This window comes from Calcarisporiella thermophila (assembly GCF_041956535.1).
Source record: "Calcarisporiella thermophila strain CBS 279.70 unplaced genomic scaffold VTP21scaffold_16, whole genome shotgun sequence".
Classification (NCBI taxonomy): Eukaryota; Fungi; Calcarisporiellomycota; class Calcarisporiellomycetes; order Calcarisporiellales; family Calcarisporiellaceae; genus Calcarisporiella; species Calcarisporiella thermophila.
Window position 1 is genome coordinate 535,792 of NW_027192206.1, and position 17,426 is coordinate 553,217.

Below are 17,426 nucleotides of genomic sequence, written 5' to 3' on the forward strand. Positions count from 1 at the left end.
GATGAAGTATTTAATGGCTCAGCTCCTATTGCCAAACCACCGATTTTTTTCCTGTTCAGTTTTTTAGTCGCACTGTTTAAGAGAATAGAATAACATTAGTCAATCTTGCTGAAATTTCACAAAAGGCTCGTTTTATCCTCTTTGTGCTTTCGCCTCTTCTATCCTCTGTCTTTAACTAATTCTGCAGCATCCAAAAAATGTCCAGTCCCATCTCCCGCACAAAATATGACTTTGAGCAATATGATCTCCCCCCTACACCTACCACCAGCACATCTGCACCGTTACCGAATGCACAACCTAATCTCCCCCCCCTCATCGAGCCAAATGCCCCCAATCCTTTGGCTACTCGGCCTCGAAGAGAGGCCAAGCGAATCAGCCAAGCCATTGATCGTCAGATTAATCGGGAAAGGGTGCGGAAAGATTCAGAAAATAGTTTAAAAATGTTAATCCTAGGTCAATATAATGAATGAAGACTTTTAGATGATCGAGAAAACCAAGAGAACTAATGCGACTCTCCTTTTTTTTATAATTTTTTTCCTACAGGAGCAGCAGAATCCGGCAAAACCACCGTCTTGAAACAAATCCGGCTACTACATGGCGATGGTCTTGCAGATCGCTCTCACTTCAAACACATTATTTATCTCAATATCCTGAATGCCATCCGCTCCTTAGCGGTTGCAATGCTCAAAAATCAGCTTCCTCTAGCGAATCCGGAGAACGCCGATCACCTGCACACCATTCTTAATCTAGAGCCCACCCCGGAAGCCACCTTTATGAATGGACAATTCATCGCAAGCTCCACCGGATTCGACGATACGCCGTCCATAGTTACCCGGGAAGAAGAATACATTACCAGCGTTTTTAAATATGCAGCAGGTTCTGCAAAGGTTCTGTGGTTGGATGATGGAATTAAGGATGTTTGGAAACTAGGACTTGCGGGGGACCTGCAAGATACCGCAAAACAGTAAGTTCTGCTCTGACACTTCGCATTGATGCGAACTACAATTGTGAGCTGGATACCCATCTCTTGCTCTTTTCTCTATTCTTCCCTTGGTAGTTTCTTGGACTCAATTGACCGGATAGCATCTGATTACTACACTCCCACGGACGACGATATTATACAGGCTAGAGTACGAACGCTGGGGGTATCAGAGCATCGATTTTTTATCGACAAACATACGTACATGTAAGCTCCATCCTCCTTACTTTAGCAGGGAAGTGCCTAGGAAATGAATCTTATTATATGCTTTTAGTATTTATGATGTTGGTGGCCACCGATCCCAGCGCAAGTATTGGGCCCCTTACTTTGACAATTGCAATGCCATTCTATTTCTTGCCGCGATCTCGTCGTTTGATCAAACGCTCTCCGAGGATCCAAGCATCAATCGGCTCACGGACAGTGTCGACCTTTTCCGCTCAATCTGCAACCACCCCCTCTTGAAGAAATCCGCCATGATTCTCTTCCTCAATAAAACCGACATCTTGCAAATGAAACTCGACGCCGGGATCAGGGTTGGCAAGTTTTTCCCAGAGTACAAGGGCTCAAACGATTTCGAGTCGATAGCCAACTTTTTCAGGCGGCAGTTTACGTCGCAGAAAAGAGATGCCGATAAAGAGATCTACGTGCACTTGACACATGCAACCGACACACAGCAGATGCGTATGATGGTGGCTGCGCTTAATGTTATTGTTGCAAAAACCAACCTGACTGATGCGGGCCTGCTCTAGCTTTTGTTTCCCTTCCTCCCCCTCTCCTACCTCTTGTTTTGCTGCCTTCCCTCCATTCGCTTGTGTACTTTTTGTTTTGCCTGCGACCCCTTGGGCCTGTATTTTTTTTTTCTCATGCATTCAGTGTATGTGTGTGAGCGTGTGATTTTTATGATGATATTGTGTACCTAAACCATGATGTCCGTTTATTCTATTTCGTTCTCTTTATTAGATCACTGAATATTATCTTTTCCATATCATTTTCCAACGATGTACATTGATCCTTCTTTCTTGGATGTTTTCTTTCTCAATGTTTATTCTATCAATACAATGCCTCTCTCTCCCTCTCCCTCCTCTTCACCGCACGCGAGACTTTGTCTTCGTCCTGATATGCTCTGTTTCACTTCCTCCAACGCCTGACGACCCCTAACTAACACAGAATTGGTTCTCCATCGGCCAGGCCCGCCCGTCCTGTTTCACCGAAGCAAGCCCAGCCTCCCCCAAGGCAAATGTTCCGAGTCACCCTCCATAGATGGGGCAGCCTGCTGACAGCAAAGGCTACAGCTGGCTGTGGCTTTTGAAATTGGTTCTGCACAACCTTTAAGACGGGTATAAAAGCGGCGCGAGAGGATGAATACGGAAATTTTATTCTCCTATTTCGCCGCCAAGGCAACTCCTCAGATCCTCAATCCATTATTGATTTTCCGAATGCCAGCTTCCACTCTCGAGAGCATATATTGAACCTTCGCTAATCTTGAACTAATATTCGCATAGCTTTGCTCCGTAAAGGGGGAAGACGGTCCATCCGAGTTTCACGCGATGAGGTGCAAGCATGCATATTTCTTGAATGCACTGGATAAGTTTCATTCGTTTTTTTTTCCTACGTGGAGGCCATGACATGGCCTCCACGTAGGAAAAAATAAAAATTCCAATATCGAATAGTAATACAATGTATTACTATTCGAAATGGATGAGAATCAGTGTAAAAGCTCATTATAAAGCTATCACACTTCACCATATCAATTCAACTTGACAGTACATCTACTCAAGCTGTGACAACAAACCCAGAGGTTTAAGACGGCATTCTCTAAATGGGCTTGTCCCCCGCCTCAAACGTGAAGAACGCGGCTCTGGAGTTTTAATTCCTTTGAAAATTAATTATTATAGAGAGGAAATATGGGATATACAATCTTTCGAATCTGCCATGAGGAAATGGAAAAAATTGAAAAATAAAAAGTCAATAAATATGCTATACGGTCACGAAATAATGGAAATAGTAGGATAGTGAATTGGATCCAGGAGGAAATAAAGGAAGGACTTTACAGCTCAATGTGTTTATCACAAGCCAATAAATAGGCGATATCCGTCAATTGCGACCGATAATAGCCGACCCGTTGTTCGAATTTGATACTGGCTGCCCTTGTGGCATGGATTGCGATGCATGAACTACGTTATTAGTCGCAGCGGTTCCAGGGGGCTGCGACTGTGGCGGGTAGGATTGCCGTGGTTGGTGCGGCTCCGCTATGGGAGCTGAACTGGAGGGGAATTGGGACGGGATGGATATTAGAAATGGAGCAGACTGCAGGTGCGAATAATTAACGTCGCCCGTCATCGATCTCATAGGAGCTGGTTGATATGCACCACCCCCCACATAGTGCTGCTCATTAGCTGCTATCGGAAACGAATAGTGCCCTGCACGAGGATGCTGACCAGGATGCCCTGGGGAGTAACCCGGAGGTCCATTCTTGAACCCAATGCTCGTTGCGCTATCGTCTTCGGGGGACGAAGTGCCCTCGAGTGGACCCGCACCAGGATTGGACCTATAGTTGTATTTTCGGCGGTGGCGCAGGATAAGGAGCACGGCGACAATGGCCACGGCGCCTACAATCAGAATGCTCCCTAGTACCGTGCCAATGATGGCTCCTTGCGAGAGAGCCGGCTGCGATACAACCTGCGGCATAGTGTTGGGCACTATCGGGGGGTTGGCTGGAGGAGTATGGTTTTCCATTGGCGGATCCAAGTTAAAATTCGTTTCAAGCATGCTTGGGACATAGCGGTTAGTAAAGTTTCCCGTGGTTACGTCGTAGACGAAAATATTATTATCTGTTCACCGAAAAGGAAAAGGGCTGGAGTTAATTGGAGTTACTATGATTCATTTTCGCACACGCACATCTACGCATGTGTGCGCGTGTGTTCGATATCGGCTCTATAGAAGATGTTCACTTACCCATTGTTGTCCCATTGAATTCTGTCGCCCCAAACATGATCATCACATTGGATCCGGAGCGAGCACACTGGTGGCGCATACGCGGGGTGGGTGGGATTGCGCCAGGTGAAATGCCAGGGTTCAGTTGGATCCAGGACCAAGTCCGAGTATTGAGAATCCAAGCGTCACCGAAAAGTGAAGACACCCCATCGGTCCCGCCGCAAATGAAGATGCCACCATCTTGTGCTGATAACGGGAGAGGAGGGAGAGGAGGGAGGGAGGGCGTTAGCAATTGATGGAGACAGAGCAAAGTATATTGAGTGAGTCCGGTTCAAACTCTACTTACTTATTGTAGCACCATGCAGCCAACGCTTCGGCGGATAGGGACCAACTAGATCCTTGGTTGACCATACCCTCTTTGCAGTATCAAAGATATAGGCCACCCCCATGCTGCGCATCTCGGTTCCCGTGTGCCCCCCTAACACAATCATTTTTCTAGAGAACAGTAGTGAATACGCGCCCCTTATCTCTCTAGCCCAAATAAACCTTACCCGTTCACCAAAGAAGCTGTCACGAGATAGAAGGAATACAGTTAGGTCGTTTCTGTGCCCTTTCCCCAATTCTAAACAACATTTACCAGTATGTCCAGTGACCGGCCCGGAAACAGGATTCATCTGCTCTGTAATGATCTGCTCCCACTTGAAGGTTGCCCCGTCGAATCGATACAATTCATTCAGCACATGGATATCCTCTCCTAACTCCATTTGGCCCCCATATACCCAACTCACCCCATTCTTCTCACTCACTGCACTACTATACGCTCTTCTACTAGGGGCAGTGCCAGCGCTCCACGTGTAATTACTCAGGGCTAATTTGAATTCTGTGTTTGGGTCATTGGGCGAAAAGCTAGACGCGACCATTCCCCCAAAAGTAACCATGTATGGGTCTTTGGCATTGCCACCAGGGAGAAGTACATTGCCTGCCACAGGAAACGGAAGGGATGCCTCCCCAGATACGGGAAGCCATGCGGGCTTGGATACATCCCACTGTTGGCTGAGATCAAGGATGGCAAGTTCGGAGCTGGGTAGAGGGATTCCGTTCTTGATGGTGGCACCACCATAGAACATCAGACTAGTTGAGGAGAGGCCCAAGTTAGAAAGGAAAACTACGGCTCAAAGTCAAGATTTTCACTGAATGCTGCGCAAGCACAGGCCTTACCGATTCCCGAGGAGCAGTTGCCCGAATGAGCTCTTGGGCGCAGGAGTGAATGCGACCGCAGCAGTAATGAGAAAAGCGAATACATATATACTCATTATCATGCCAAGAATTGGGGAGTAGAAGAGAATGATGCCGCCTATATATCCAGAAGCAAATAGAGGAGAGGAGGGCACACGGTTACGAGAGGTTGTGTAAGAGGACGAATGAAACTAGTCAAGCCTCCTTATTCGGCCATAGAACACAAGAATCTTATTATATGCCTTAAAACAAAACAGCCTCAAGCCATAAATTGCCACCAAGTCGAGAAATCGTGGCTTATTCCTGTCTCAAGCTGAGCCTGGTATGGTATCATTGCCATTCTTCGTCATTCATGTGTACTTAATCCCCATACCGCACTGTTTCGTTTCCTACCGGATCCCATTCTCATGCTTACTTCCAAAATAGGGCATATAATTCAGAGGCCTCTTTATATAAAATACAGCCCAATGGAGAGTTGTAGGATGCATAAACTCCTTACTTGTATTAGTAATAGGGATTTGGGGAAAAGACCATGAAATAATAGAGTGGAGATGCTTCCGAGTATTCAGAAACCCACTTCCCTGCTTGGAGAAAATTAAGTATTAAGTAATAAGCATATTGCAAAAAAGGGTATCATCACAATTTAAATTTTTAAAAATGTTAACGCCCGATGTGGGGCTCGAACCCACGGCCTTGGGATTAAAAGTCCCACGCTCTACCGATTGAGCTAACCGGGCTTACTTGATTCGTTTGTCAAATTTTTCCTGTTGTAGCAAAGTTTTTGCATTTTTTTATTCGTACGGGCTGCAATGTGAGGAGGAGGGATGGTGTAGTGGACTATCCCAGGGATGCCGAATGAAACGGCGTGGGTTTGAACCCCACTTCCCCCACCAGCACTCACTATTATATCGTGGCTGCTGTCCACTTTGATCAAGATTGAGTCTCTATTACCGGAAAGATCGCTCCTACGAAAAAGTACAGATTACATCGATATATTAACCTGGAAGATAGTTTTGGCTTGATGTAAATAATAATCTATCTTTCTCTCCAGCTCTGATCGATTTTGGCGTTGCAAAAGTAATAATCGTGTTACGTGGCGCTATTTCTTACATCACAAACAAATACTGCTGCATATCAAAACCATGAGATTTTCTTAGAAGAATTTGCAAAGTAAATTGTCCCCGGCTCTCGAGACTCAATTCGGAAATCCACCAGTTACAAACCACTTACCAAAAAATGTTAACTTTAATATGTGGAAGGATGATACCACCCTCCTATGCGCTTAATCTAGCTTGCCCAAACAGTTGAATAGGTTTGTAGCAACCCTGTTTTTCGTCAAAAAATTAGCAAAGTTTGCTCCGGATTTTATGGAGGAGTTTGTTTCGACGGATGATGCGGGCCCGAGCCGCCTCCAATACTTGGTTTCCGATATAATTGAAAACAATTTTCAGACGTAATTGAAAAGACAATATAAAAGAGAAGAATTCTACCTCACTTAGCTCCATCCAAATATTCAAAATATTTACCCTTCCCCAAAATTATCAAACCATGGACAGTAATATATACCCTTTTTATGAAAGAGATAACATTCTTTGTGATGATGCTACACACTCCGTTGCCGTCTCTCTTTCGACTGTGACAAATAAAAATCTACAGGATCAACAGGGCGAGTTTTACACGTGCATATCTTGCGGAAGCGCTGCGCTGTGTAATAATACAATAGATGATCTCGATGTAGAGCTCTATCAACAGAGTGTTGATACTCCGGCTACCGTTTCCGTTGAGTTTATATCGAATCGTCCGGAACCCACTAGTCCTAATACCGTCAATATGATGTACGTCATGCAAAGCGATCAACCTGGCTCTCAGTGCTATATCTTAGAAGTATTTGAGCTGATTTATCAAAAAGGAATAGATGCAGGCTTGACTAAGAAGACGGCTTCTATTCTAGTTATAATAGTAATATTTATGGCCTTATTTATTGGGGTAACGTATCTTACCAGGAATTAATGGTGTTATTAATTATACACTTTGCTTGATCTACATAATACTTTATGTTAATTTTGAATATGTGTTTTAATAAGTGTTACGTTTCGTAGTTTCAGCTTGTCTTATACTTGTGACTATTTGTGATAGCATCATTATATGCATATATATATATATTGGCTTTTGGACTTTGGAATAAACTAAGCGGAGTTTTCTCTTACTCTCCTATCTCAAACTATCCATAACAATAAGCTTGTAATCTCGTAAGCCACCATTTTGATCGGGTGCGCTTAGGAAGAATTTCTTCCTTAATAATTTTATGGGCTTCATACTGCTAATTCTTCGCTACTTTGCGCTCTGCCTTCATTTTCTTCCATTGTAAGTCTGTCGGAAATATGCATGGTTTAATCGAGTTCGTTGTACTGATCGTTGCCTCCGCTGGAGTTTTCCATATATAAATGACTCGATGCTCTCTTTGATCTTTGCCGAGGTACTATGAATCAACCATTTAGATAAAAAAAAACCTGTATAACTAAAAAGTATGAAACATACCCAAGCGGGGAACATTGGACTATTCCATTCAGCTAAAACTAAATTTTGGGGTCTCTCCTCTGAGCTTCCTTCAATATTCGAGTCTTCGTTTCTAAATATCCTATTTTAATGTATCGTGCAACCTGTGAGAGGACAGAATAAGATTGGCAACCTAATACCCCATCTTACGATGGGAAATAAGGTCCAGAGTGTGGACTACGGTGGAATGGGGTGAAAAAGAAGTATTTACATTCACAAGAGTAATGAGAAACGGGTCGAACAACAAAGGAGAATCTGTTATCTCTAACCACGCCGCCTCCTGACAACAGAGCAATAGCCATGTATAAAATTAAATTTGCCCATTAGCCGTATCCTGACCTTGTTGAAATCAAAAAGGAGATTATTGGTGTAAAAAATTGAAACCAAAATTCAACTAGAGATTCATTTTGAAGTGTAAACTTTACACAATCTTGAGCAAGCGTGTCGACCTAAGGTATGTATGTAAGGAAAAGGATATTAGATAAGTAGAGTGAGCAGAGCTTGGCCATATTACATTGAGGTTTGAATGTGGAAGACTATAATACAATCTCCTTGCCTTATCCCGTAAACACATTCCACGGCCCTTGGCATCATGGTAGACTGGAAAAATTATCCTGCTCATTTTGATTAAGCTTTCGTATAGGCTAAGCTTTACGCGTGGAAAAATCTCTTTATAACATCGTAAAGCGAGCAAGAATGAGTATACTCGATAGAAACGTACATGAGGGAATTTTATTTTCTAAGCCGATATCGGTTTTGCACCAACACTGGAATTATAATTATACTCAAACTTTATTAGAATATTTAGCCTAAAAGATCCATTCAAAATAGCCGAAGTTACCATTGCGTTGGATTGGCCTTCATAGTTGAGACACCATCATCCACCCTTGAAGATAGCGTGGAGTAAACAAGGTTAAGAAAACGAGAGAAGGTGCTTAGATTGAGTTTAAGTTTGATTTGAATAAAGCCAATACGTTATCACCTAACTTAGGCCGCATCAAAGATATGGACGCGAAAAGCAGAATACCTATTTCACAACAATGGACTCAGCACTTGGACGGGGTATGCCCAAGAACACTCTACTTTAAGGTTATGACTTTGCCTCTTAACAACCGTATATAAGCGGGTGCAGGCAAAAGGGAGCATCCCAATATCTTCTCTCACCTATTTTTCCAAACAGCTTAACAAACATTCAATTTGACGAACAACTTGACGCGATGAAGACGAGCATGTTTCTCCTGGCATTCGCTTTGGTGGCAGGCTTCGCATCAGCCTACAGCTGCAGATGTGATCGAAGCAATGGTGGTGACATTCAATTCCAGGCAACGCAATCATGCTGCCGAAAAGTGGGCGGCAGTCTGCATCAAGACGGTTATGGCTGCGTGATGCGCGACGGGGATATGACCGCAAACTACCGAAACTGCTGTTGGCGAACTGCTGTAGGCGAGCGGTGCTGGTAGAGATGGCTACCAATATTCTACTACGTCGATACCGTGTATAATGCATATTAACTGTTTATGTTAATAAAGTCAGCATTATAACCAGTCACTTATTAACTTGCCTGTTAAAGCTATATAACGCCCTAAAACTAGACAGGTGTCAGGAAGGCCTATCCAGAAAAATATTCTTATATTCCTATCCATTTTGATTAATTTAGCGTTCTCAAGAGAGATACCCGATTCGATGGATCCCCAAGGTAAATAATGCGGTAATCCACCTATAATTAATCAAGTACTCTCCTTATTCCTTGTATGCCGACAAGTTTCTCAACAGCCCCATTCTTTCCTTAGAGATTTCCTAGTGGTTAAACCATATTCAATGGGACCTTCTGTCGATACACTTGTGAAGTTGGTAAACTGCTTTCATTCGTGAAATACTTCGGAATACCGCCTCTTTTTATTATGAAGAACATTGATCCAACATATAAAACTATTATCTTGTATTCGATACACAGAGAATGGACGCAACTATGCATGAACTTGGAAAGAGACCTTTATAAATATCAATAAGGAGGTTACAGCCATATATTTGGTCTTTGAGTGTTAATAATAACTCTGAACATTATTTATCTCGATAATTTAGATAACTTGGACATATCATTAAGCCTTTGACTTGTTCATATTTGCAAGAGAATCTTTCTTGAGCGCACACCCAAAAACAGGTGCGAAATTTTTGGTTTATATAGTTCAACCTGACGCCAATTTTCGTTGCCCGGTTAGCTCAATCGGTAGAGCGTGGGACTTTTAATCCCAAGGCCGTGGGTTCGAGCCCCACATCGGGCGCAAGCGTTTTTGATTTCAACCTTTACAAACGCCTATTTTTACCCTTTATTTTTGCAAAAATAGGTGGAGTAAAAACCCTCCTTCAAGGTCTTTTAGTTCCACCCTTGAGCCCATCTAGATAATGCCTTCTAATATGGTGTAGGCCAAATAGGGTATCATTTTGGTAGGGATTACAAGGTCAGAGTTTTCAGAGAGGAAGCCGGCTTCCCGAACCTACCGCCATCATGCCTCCGACACATCACCTGTTATGTCACCACTCCAAGCTTGCTTGCATGAACGACGGATGCATCAAACCATTGCGCGGGGCTGCGGGCTACTCTACTTCGCCTCCCCTTGTTTTATTCCATCACCAAAATAAGGAAAAACAACACATTTTATGAACTATTCTAAGTTATTATGAAAAAGGGGCTATTAAAAACACAATTTTAGAAAATAATTTAAGATGGCATTAAAGGGTAAAACTAAAAACAAAAACAAATAGGTACAAAACTCAATCCACGTTAAGAATAGGTTGGGCCCATTCCGTCAACGATCAATAGAGGAAGGGGGGTATCCTATCTTCATGGCTGCTAAGCAAATTATAAAGTCTCTTTTCCCCTCCCTCAGGTTATAAGTGCATTCCTCCTTTGTGAGACGGGTTGTGCGAGTCGAATTTCTCCATCCGCTCGATGCCCGCTCGCATCTCGAGCTCGTACTCCCTCTCGTCGGCGCGGGAGAGCTCGGTGCGGGAGTGGGTCTGCTCATAACCTGTGCTCTCCGGGCCATTCATCCCCAACCCCTTCATGATCACTCCACTGAAGGCTCCACCGGACGGGTTGGGATGCGAGTTGGGGTCCTGTCCCGTGTGGCCGGTGGACTTCTTGCGCATCGGCACAAACCATGTTGAGTAAAAATAAGCGACAAAGTGCACGAATCCGCGAAGGGAGACCATGAGGACTTGGAGGGTGAGCAAGCCATCGTTAAATTGGTTTGTGCTGAGACTGTAGATACGGGAGGCGGTGGGGAAGATCCAGATGATGATGTAGGAGAGGAGGTAGATGGAGGTGTTCTTGACGAAAACCGTGGTAAATCGAGACAGGGCCGAGTTCTTAACATTGGCTCTGTGGAATAGAAGCGAAAAATAAGAAATGCCGTCCATTAGTACTGGTGCCATTTCCGAATCGTTTCAATGTCCTTGCTCCCTACTCCCCCCCCTTCTTTCAAGGACTCAGAGCCATTCTACTTACGTGAGAATCTTGCGTGCTGTCTTGAATAAGTAGAAGGCACTCACAATGTACGCGACGGCATCCACAATGAAAATGATCCACATCGGGATGTAGAAGATGTACATACGCCAGAGCACAAAGTTGCCGGCTTTGATCCAGCACCATAGCTGTGCATCGCCAATCATGCTACCCTGCACCGGATCAGTCACAATGAGGGTGGGCAAGGCGATAAGGAAGGGAACGATAAAGCAGATAGCGATCCAGAATTTCTCGAGCGACATGACCCGGGTTGCGGGCAAGTTGAAGACCACCACCAGAATCATGTTAATGGCCTATACGAAATGACCGCAATGGCAACCATTAGCTTATCCAAAGTGCGAATTAGGATTGGGCAGGGCAACCGCTTACCATGGCCATGGTCCAAAAGAACCCGCAAATGTCCATCCATTGCATCACAAAGCCTTGGGCCTTGCACGCGGCCGAGTCCGGGGCCTGGATTGCCCACCTGGGTACCGGGCAAAAGCATTTTGACGCATTAGCCGCCACCCATTGGCGTCGAGGAAATGACAAATACTACCCACCTTCCCAGAAAGGTTGCCGTACACGCTATTAAGTCGGAGAATGCAAGCCATAAAATTAATCGCGTGGTTGCATTGCGGAAACGAGGGAAGCAAAGGAAGGTCTAAGGAGCATGACAGCGGTTTTGTTAGTCTCGTTGGCCTAGGAGCAGACGCGGGCGGGGCCGCGCTGGACAACTTACAAAGATGATGGTGAGCGACCCGATGATGGAGATGATGGACCCTACGGTCGCAATAGTCTGCGAGGAGGAGAGAGATGGGTGAGTGTTTGCGTAAACAATCTTTTGTTTCCCTTTCTCTTGCAGGATTAAGCCGAGCAACTTACAAAGTTTGTTTCCTGCCCCATGATTCAACAAATACAGCCGTCTTCACTCGAGGCGAAAGAAGGAGAGGGAGCAAGGGAGAGAGGAGTCAGTAGAAAGAAGCTGGAGCGACAGCTGTCAAAGAGAGAAAAGGAGAGAAGGAGAAGAAAAGATCAAACAATAAGCAAAGAAAAAAGGAGCGAGTCAAAGCAGCTTTGGCACGAAAAAGTATGAAAGGTTTTCATAAGAGTACAAACTCGAAGATTTTTTTTTAGCTGAGATTTGATAAGAGGATTAGAGTTTAACAAGGGAATCCCGGGCCCAAAGGAGGGAAATGTCCTTCGAGCGGCCATTGAAAAGGGGTTTCGTTCGGCCAGCAAGAGAAGAAAAAGATAGAAAAGATCTGGGCCTCGGGAGTGAAATACCAAATCCTCGCATAATCTCACGCATCGAACCGCATTCCACGGAACCGAAAGTCAGCTCTGAGAAAGCCGAGCACGCTGGATCGATGTTTCGGAAGAGACAGCCAGTGGCGCAGCGCCGAGCGGTTTCGCGCGCGAAGGCAAGAAAGGAAAAATGTGAAAAGGAGGGGCTCCATCCTGCGAGGCTAAGTAGTGGCTCCTAAACCTCCCCCCTCGTCTCCCCAGCCGGGATAACCTTTCTCGGGACGATATGATAAGGTTAGGATTGGAGTTGGTGCTTAATTGCAGGGAAGGGGAAGGTGGGCGATAAGATTCGCCCGCTCAACCTTAATGCCATGTGGTGCTTACATAAAAATGTATAGCGCGCCGCAATAGGGTTCCGTGGAGGATATATGAACTGACGCGAGATGGGAGAGCTAGATGCAAGGAGGAGGAGGAGGAGGAGGAGTTCGCGGCCATGAGAAAATAACACAGAGTCGATGCAAGCTCTGGCACAATATGCAGCCGGCTCGATCCCCGCCCTTCTTCGCCAGAATGTCAGTGCGGTCGTCTGAGTCCGATGGGCGGGGGCTTGGCTTAGGGGGGAGGGGGAGAGGAGATTCGGCCGGCTGCGTTGGTAAGTCGACACCAACGGCGCAAGGAGAAAGGTTACAGCAGCCTCAGAAAAAACAAAACAAGCAATGCTTTGGCAGGGCGTGCGAGCACCAGCGTCCTCCCCCGTCTCCCCTTTCGAGCTCGCGCCGAACACGCCGGCGCGGCCTGGGGCGGTAGCGGGCATGCCAGCGCGTAGCCAAGGTTTTCGCACTCTATCAAGTGTTTGGCAGCATAGCGAAATGCGAGCGTGTAGCCGGGCACAGGATTTGGAAACAGGCCGGGCTAGGCTATTCTGAGGAGGTGACCTCATCGTGGAACCTTCCCCCCCCTTTCCCCGTGTGACGCAGCACAAGACGGAGGAATCGCGGAGATCCAAAATCTCAAACTCAAATCGGGATTCGAAGGTTCCGCCGGGCCGCAATTGGGACGCTGCAGGGCACACAAGCTTGGGACCAATGGGTCAGCCGCCCCCCATCTGGGATCACGGCTGCCAGCTGTTGCTCGCCGCGCTCGCAGCTCCTCTTGGTGCTCAGCTTAAAAATCGCCCGCGAGCCGTCCCTGCAGCCAGGCCAAGGCCTCTCGTCCCAGTCGCCTCGCGTCGTTGCGCAATCCCCGCTTCAAACTTTACACTGAACCCGAGACACCAAGTAGGTTGGACCGTTGTGTCTGTTTTCTCCCTTTTCTTCCCTTCGCCCGGACCAGGCCATTTCGACACCCGCCGGCCCCTATATTTTTCTTGCGCACCCGCCCTCTTCCTCTGTTTGCTCTCCCCATCTCCTCATCCCATTCCCAGTCCCATTCAGCCCCTTCCCCTTCCCCTTCCCCTTCCCCTCCCTCCATCTCGCCCCCGCCATCCCATCCCATTGCACAATGCATGACTCTGAAAAGGTAGAAACCCCGTCGTCCGAGAAGCAGGAGGTCGTCTCCTCCTCCTCCGGCACCGACGCCGTCCTGGTGGCCGACGCCGAAAAGTCGCTGCCCGTCGACGAGATCGACCCCGCGAAGGAGGCCCAGCTTGTGCGCAAGCTGGACATGTATCTCCTTCCCCAGCTCGCCCTGTTCTACCTGCTCTCCTTCCTCGATCGGGTCAACATGTAAGTTAGAGTTTTCTCCCACGCAACCAAACCGCTATCCTTGATCTGGGAACGCTAACCTCGCTCCCACGACCTCCCCTTAGCGGCAATGCCAATGCGGCCCGCCTGTCCGAGGACTTGAATCTGAGCGGCGCGCAATTCAGCGGCTGTGTCTCGATCTTCTTCGCTGGATATGTGAGTGGCCCGCCTGATTCCCCTGGTTTCAATTTCAACTAACCAATCTCGCTTAGGTTCTGTTTGAGGTCCCCTCCAATCTCGTCGTGAAAAAGATCGGCCCCGCGCGCTGGCTGCCCTTCATCATGGCCATCTGGAGTATCATCACGATCTGTCAGGCTGCCGCCAAGGACTTCGGCTCCCTGTTCGCCTGCCGGTTCTTCTTGGGGGTGGCCGAGGCCGGCCTGGTTCCCGGCATCCTTCTGTTCCTCACCATGTTCTACAAGCGCAAGGAGATGGCCCGCCGAGTCACCCTGTACTTCTCGGCGGGAACGTTTGCCGGCGCGTTTGGCGGCTTCATCGCCTACGGCATCCAGACCACGCTCGAAGGCCGTCACGGATACCGCGCGTGGCAGTGGATCTTCATCATCGAGGGCGTGATGTCACTGGGCATCGCGCTGATCGCCTTCTTCACGTTCCCCAGCTTCCCCAGCACGGCCCCCTTCCTCACCCCCGAGGAGCGCGAGCTTGCCGTCAAGCGCTTGAAGATCGCCGACAGCCTCTACCGTGCCCAGGACGAGTTCCGCAGCTACCACATCCGCTATGCCCTCTTCGACCTCAAGACCTGGATCTACTCCTTCATGTTCCTCTTCCACGCCATTCCCCTCTACGCCATCTCCTACTTCCTGCCCACCATCATCAAGACCATGGGCGCCTTCGACCCGCTGATGACCAACCTGATGTCGGCCTTGCCCTACCTCGTCGCCTGCGTGGTCACGATCATCGTCGGCTTCCTCTCGGACCGCTTTGGAGAGCGCGGCATCCACATGGTCACCCCCCTCTGGGTCACCTTCTTCGCCTACATTGCCCTGGCCTGCTACGGCTCCGACCCTGCCAAGCAGTATGCCGCCGTGTTCTTCGTCGCCGCTGGCCTCTTCTCCGCCACGCCTCCCCTGCTCTCCTGGTTCTCGAACAACTTCGCCGGTCACTACAAGAAGGCGGTCGCCCAGGCCATCATCGTCTCCGTCGGCAACATCGGCGGGGTCATCTCCGGGCAGATCTACACCAAGGACGATGCTCCCCTTTACCACCGCGGCCACGGCCTCTCCGCCCTCTTCATTGGCCTGATGGCCCTCCTGGGTATGGCCCTCAAGTTTATGCTCTGGCGCGAGAACAAGAGGCGTGCCAACCTGCCGCCCGAGCAGCGCAAGCAAATCATCGATGCCGACAGCGATCTCGGGGACAAGCACCCCGACTTCCGTTATATCCACTAGTGGTACCCCCCCATAGGGTGTGGTTTCTTTTTGGTTTTCGTTTTCGTGAAAAACATTCTATATCTTTTAAAAAGAAAAGATCTTCTTAGATATTAATATTAATTGTAAGCCTATCCGTTTTATACTATTTCTATTATTTCCTTTTTTTTTTCTTTACCTCCTAATACCCTCTTGCTATCTCAGCTTGTTTCGCCGCCCCTTTCCTCACCCCGCCCGCCCGCTTATTTATTTATTCTTTTGCTTGCTCTTCTTCATTTCTCTCGTAGTTTATAAGATAGAATACATATTTTGTATCCTATAGTCTCAAGGTGACAAAGATGGAAACGGTGAAAACCAAGTTGGTCTAAATTAAACCTTCAAACGGGTGTCTCCTAAAGGAACTCTTGGCTTATGTTTCCGAGAATAAGTTTGTGTTCATAGTGGACACGGATGCATTCTCTTCACTTTCTCTCTTCTTTCTCTTTTTAAAGGATGAATTCCCCCGGAGGAGAAGTCGGCATCACCCAGAGGTAGTGCGATACTGGGGACACCGGTGGGGGTGAGGATGGCAAGCCAGAGCCTCGCCGCCCGCTGACCAAAAATCAGTTTGATATCAAGAACTGGGACGTGCCCAGTGGAACAGATATCAAGCTGTTCAGAACAGATACTACACTTGATCTTAGCCAATAGGCCTGAGAGGATAGGGAAACCAGGCTTGCCTACTTGGATAGAGCCTTTATAGGACGTGAAAGAGAATAGGTTAGGTTAGAGATGTGGTAAATCCAACGGGGAGTAAACAAGTAGGGGCTGGGCCATTTGGCGCCAGATGGGAGGGAATGTCTATAGATCGATTTCTCGTGCCGAGCGTTTCTGGTGAAAGAGAAAAAATCATGATCATCGCCGGTAAAACAGCGCCCAGTCCAGATACTTTCAATTCAAGAACGCTTTATTGAACATACCCATCCTCCACCAAGCTCTATCACAAAGAAACCCAATGTATATATATAAATATATATAACTATATACGATCAACGTATTTATTTCTTCCCAAAGATGTTCTTCATTTTGCTCATTAGGCCGGGCTGATCCTGCGACGCGGTGGAGGATCTATCTTCGAGAACATTGGTGTCATATTGCGTGGCCTGTTCGCCCTGCGCAGCTTCTCCTTGCATCGCTTTGGAAAGCTCCATGATGGTGCTCATATCGAGTTGAATGCCGGCGGCCTGGAATTGCTGTGAAATTTCGCCCACCTTCTCCTTGATCTAGGCCGCGGAAACAAGTTTCAGTTAGTAAGGGTACACCTGAATCCCATGCCCATGAAAAGGGGCCCTATTTCTACCTGCGAATCCGTCATAAGCTTCATCATTTGCATGAAGCTTGGCGGCTTGGCTCCCGTGACATCGAGACCTTTCTCCTGCAGCAGCTGCGTGAACTCGGTGAGCGAGTGCAAGATATGCGGGTTGCTGGCCAGCTGCTGAATGAGAGGGTGATTGGGATCGACGCCTCGGTGCCCGCTCTCATTCTGATCGCGATGGAACGGGGACGAGTGGAAGGATCGATTTAGCGCAGGAGAGACGACTCTGGTCGGGCACACGGGACGAGAAATCCGCGGGGAGAAGGCAGCATAAGGGCGAAAGAGAACGTGAAGACGAGAGGGAAGACGCGACATGGAGCTTTTCGATCTGAAATGGAATGTTTCCTTCTTTTTTCGGCTCTTGACAAAAACGTCAACCTGTATCCGAAGGGGGGGATCGGGCTCGAATCTCGAACAGAGAAATTGCGGCGCAGCATTTTTTTCCCACTTGACTCTTTGGTGGCCACCTCCGCTTTTTCCTGAC

General features: G+C 47.3%; 7 protein-coding genes and 2 non-coding genes across 9 annotated transcripts; 4 read left to right on the plus strand and 5 right to left on the minus strand.

Annotated features, from left to right (window-relative positions):
* Positions 1 to 197: 197 nt before the first annotated feature.
* VTP21DRAFT_3151 (uncharacterized protein) lies at positions 198 to 1,728 on the plus strand (the record flags this gene model as incomplete). The annotated part of the gene is made up of 4 exons (XM_069393423.1): positions 198 to 453; positions 544 to 964; positions 1,058 to 1,186; positions 1,254 to 1,728. 4 exons carry the CDS (start codon positions 198 to 200, stop codon positions 1,726 to 1,728), a joined length of 1,281 nt encoding a protein of 426 aa, XP_069249761.1.
* Positions 1,729 to 3,073: 1,345 nt separating this feature from the next.
* VTP21DRAFT_3152 (uncharacterized protein) lies at positions 3,074 to 5,232 on the minus strand (the record flags this gene model as incomplete). Its single annotated transcript, XM_069393424.1, has 4 exons — positions 3,074 to 3,810; positions 3,935 to 4,159; positions 4,260 to 5,044; positions 5,132 to 5,232. The coding sequence occupies 4 exons, from the start codon at positions 5,230 to 5,232 to the stop codon at positions 3,074 to 3,076; spliced, it is 1,848 nt and encodes a 615-aa protein (XP_069249762.1).
* Positions 5,233 to 5,813: 581 nt separating this feature from the next.
* On the minus strand, positions 5,814 to 5,886 carry VTP21DRAFT_t193. The gene has a single exon. It is a non-coding gene; the product is annotated as a tRNA-Lys (tRNA).
* A 3,036-nt stretch (positions 5,887 to 8,922) lies between these two features.
* On the plus strand, positions 8,923 to 9,165 carry VTP21DRAFT_3153 (uncharacterized protein; the record flags this gene model as incomplete). Its single annotated transcript, XM_069393425.1, has 1 exon — positions 8,923 to 9,165. The coding sequence occupies one exon, from the start codon at positions 8,923 to 8,925 to the stop codon at positions 9,163 to 9,165; it is 243 nt and encodes an 80-aa protein (XP_069249763.1).
* A 749-nt stretch (positions 9,166 to 9,914) lies between these two features.
* On the plus strand, positions 9,915 to 9,987 carry VTP21DRAFT_t190. The gene has a single exon. It is a non-coding gene; the product is annotated as a tRNA-Lys (tRNA).
* Positions 9,988 to 10,594: 607 nt separating this feature from the next.
* VTP21DRAFT_3154 (uncharacterized protein) lies at positions 10,595 to 12,116 on the minus strand (the record flags this gene model as incomplete). Its single annotated transcript, XM_069393426.1, has 6 exons — positions 10,595 to 11,087; positions 11,214 to 11,524; positions 11,601 to 11,697; positions 11,774 to 11,874; positions 11,953 to 12,009; positions 12,096 to 12,116. The coding sequence occupies 6 exons, from the start codon at positions 12,114 to 12,116 to the stop codon at positions 10,595 to 10,597; spliced, it is 1,080 nt and encodes a 359-aa protein (XP_069249764.1).
* Positions 12,117 to 12,679: 563 nt separating this feature from the next.
* Positions 12,680 to 13,398, minus strand: VTP21DRAFT_3155 (uncharacterized protein; the record flags this gene model as incomplete). The annotated part of the gene is made up of 2 exons (XM_069393427.1): positions 12,680 to 12,729; positions 12,843 to 13,398. 2 exons carry the CDS (start codon positions 13,396 to 13,398, stop codon positions 12,680 to 12,682), a joined length of 606 nt encoding a protein of 201 aa, XP_069249765.1.
* A 560-nt stretch (positions 13,399 to 13,958) lies between these two features.
* Positions 13,959 to 15,609, plus strand: VTP21DRAFT_3156 (uncharacterized protein; the record flags this gene model as incomplete). Its single annotated transcript, XM_069393428.1, has 3 exons — positions 13,959 to 14,182; positions 14,266 to 14,356; positions 14,413 to 15,609. The coding sequence occupies 3 exons, from the start codon at positions 13,959 to 13,961 to the stop codon at positions 15,607 to 15,609; spliced, it is 1,512 nt and encodes a 503-aa protein (XP_069249766.1).
* A 1,016-nt stretch (positions 15,610 to 16,625) lies between these two features.
* Positions 16,626 to 17,257, minus strand: VTP21DRAFT_3157 (uncharacterized protein; the record flags this gene model as incomplete). The annotated part of the gene is made up of 2 exons (XM_069393429.1): positions 16,626 to 16,850; positions 16,928 to 17,257. 2 exons carry the CDS (start codon positions 17,255 to 17,257, stop codon positions 16,626 to 16,628), a joined length of 555 nt encoding a protein of 184 aa, XP_069249767.1.
* Positions 17,258 to 17,426: the final 169 nt, after the last annotated feature.